Source organism: Nicotiana tabacum, chromosome 12 (genome assembly GCF_000715075.1).
Source record: "Nicotiana tabacum cultivar K326 chromosome 12, ASM71507v2, whole genome shotgun sequence".
Lineage (NCBI taxonomy): Eukaryota > Viridiplantae > Streptophyta > Magnoliopsida > Solanales > Solanaceae > Nicotiana > Nicotiana tabacum.
Window position 1 is genome coordinate 101023782 of NC_134091.1, and position 2049 is coordinate 101025830.

At 39.5% G+C, this 2049-nt stretch overlaps 1 protein-coding gene across 1 annotated transcript; it reads right to left on the minus strand.

Moving 5' to 3' along the window:
- Positions 1-307: 307 nt before the first annotated feature.
- On the minus strand, positions 308-1181 carry LOC142167297 (uncharacterized). Its single transcript, XM_075227462.1, has 2 exons — positions 813-1181; positions 308-361 (listed from the first exon to the last, which is right to left on the minus strand). Exons 1-2 carry the CDS (start codon positions 1179-1181, stop codon positions 308-310), a joined length of 423 nt encoding a protein of 140 aa, XP_075083563.1.
- Between the last annotated feature and the right edge of the window lie 868 nt (positions 1182-2049).

Sequence of the window (2049 nt, forward strand, 5' to 3'; positions counted from 1 at the left end):
GAGGAGTGTTACAATCTTCCCTCATAAAAACATTCATCCTCGAAGGTTGCTAAGGCCTTATTCTTAAGCTAATAATCATTCCTCAAATCCTTGAACTTTTTAAGGTTTCTTAGCACTACTCACTTTCCCAAGGGACTCAAAATTTTGGCTAACTCCCTAAATTTTTAAAAATTTCGGCAAAGTCTCCCCTGTAAATTGGACTATCCAAAAATATCCAAGTCACCAATACCACAACTACACCAACAACAACAAAATATACCATAACAAGCCATTCGTAGGCACCATACACAACTCATAAACTAATTACTCACACTCCGGCAAGGAGGTACCACAATAACCAACCAAAATCTAAAGCACCACACTTCAGCAAAAAGTAAATAACTTTAATGAATTAAATATACTCTGGCATGGCACTAAATTATTAAATAACTAAATATACTCTGATAGAAACTAAATTACTCAACAACTAAGTGTAATCTAGCAATGACATAAACACATGCTAACTTGTATTTAATAAATAAAATATATATGCCAAGCCAAACTTAGGTTCACATACCTTTTTCCTCAAATAAATATGGATATTTCTTCCTCATATCTTCCTCGACATCCCACGTAGCCTCTTTTGAATCATGATTACTCCACAAAACTTTTTTCGATGCTATATCTTTTGTTCTCAACTTTCTTACTTGCCTATCGAGAATTTCTATAGGTACCTCTTCATAAGTCAAGCCTTCTTTAATTTCTATGGTATCGGTAGGTATTATATGCGACTCATCATGAATGTACTTTCTAAGCATAGACACATGAAAAACAGGATGAACAGAGGACAACTCAACGGGCAACGCTAGCTCATAAGCCACGTTTCCCTTCTTTTCTATAATCTCATAAGGTCCAATAAATCTAGGACTAAGTTTCCCCTTCCTACCAAACCTCATAACTCCTTTCATTGGTGAAACTTTCAAAAACACCTTGTCACTAACCATGAAATCTAAGTCACGATGCCTCTTGTCAGAATAGGACTTTTGACGATTCTGAGCCGCTTTCAGTCTTTCTCTAATTAGATGGACTTTCTCTAAGGCCTCACAAACAAACTCTGGACCAATCAATGGAACCTCTGCTGGTTCAAACCAACCCACCGGAGACCTACATCTTCGCCCATACAACGCTTCATAAGGAGCCATACCAATGCTGGCCTGATAGCTGTTATTGTAAGCAAATTCTATAAGTGGCAAATGATCATCCCAATTACCTCCAAAATCTATAACACATGCCCGCAGCATATCTTCGAGTGTCTGAATGGTCCTTTCTGGCTGGCCATCGGTCTGTGGATGGAAAGCGGTGCTCAAATTGACCTTGGTACCTAATCTTTTCTGAAATACCTTCCAAAAATGCACCGTGAACTGAGGGCCTATGTCAGATATGATTGAAACTGGAGTACCATGCAATCGGACTATTTCTTTGACGTACAACTGTGCATACTGCTATGCGAAATCTGTCATCTTTACTGGTAGGAAATGCGCGGACTTTGTCAGTCGGTCTACAATAACCCAAATTGAATCATGCTTACGGTATGTGCGAGGTAGACCTACTACGAAATCCATATTAATCATCTCCCATTTCCACTGTGGTATTTCTATATCTTGAGCTAGGCCACCAGGCCTCTGATGCTCGGCTTTGACTTGCTGGCAATTCAAACATTTAGCCACATGATCTGCTACTTGCTTCTTCATGCCTTTCCACCAATACAACCCTTTCAAGTCCAGATACATTTTGGTAGCACCTGGGTGGATAGAGTACCTCGAGCTGTGAGCTTCTTCCATTATGGACTTTCTAAGACCATCTACATCAGGCACACATAACCGATCATTCAACTTTAAAACTCCGTCACTTCCTAGAGTGAAAACAGTGATTTCTTTGTTTCTGACTCCTTCTTTTAACTTCACTAAGTACGGATCTTCGTCTTGCTTAGCCTTAACATGCGCAACAAGGGAGGATTGCGCTAAGGCATAAGCAGTTATACCTCCTTCTTCGGTCTCATCCAATCTAATC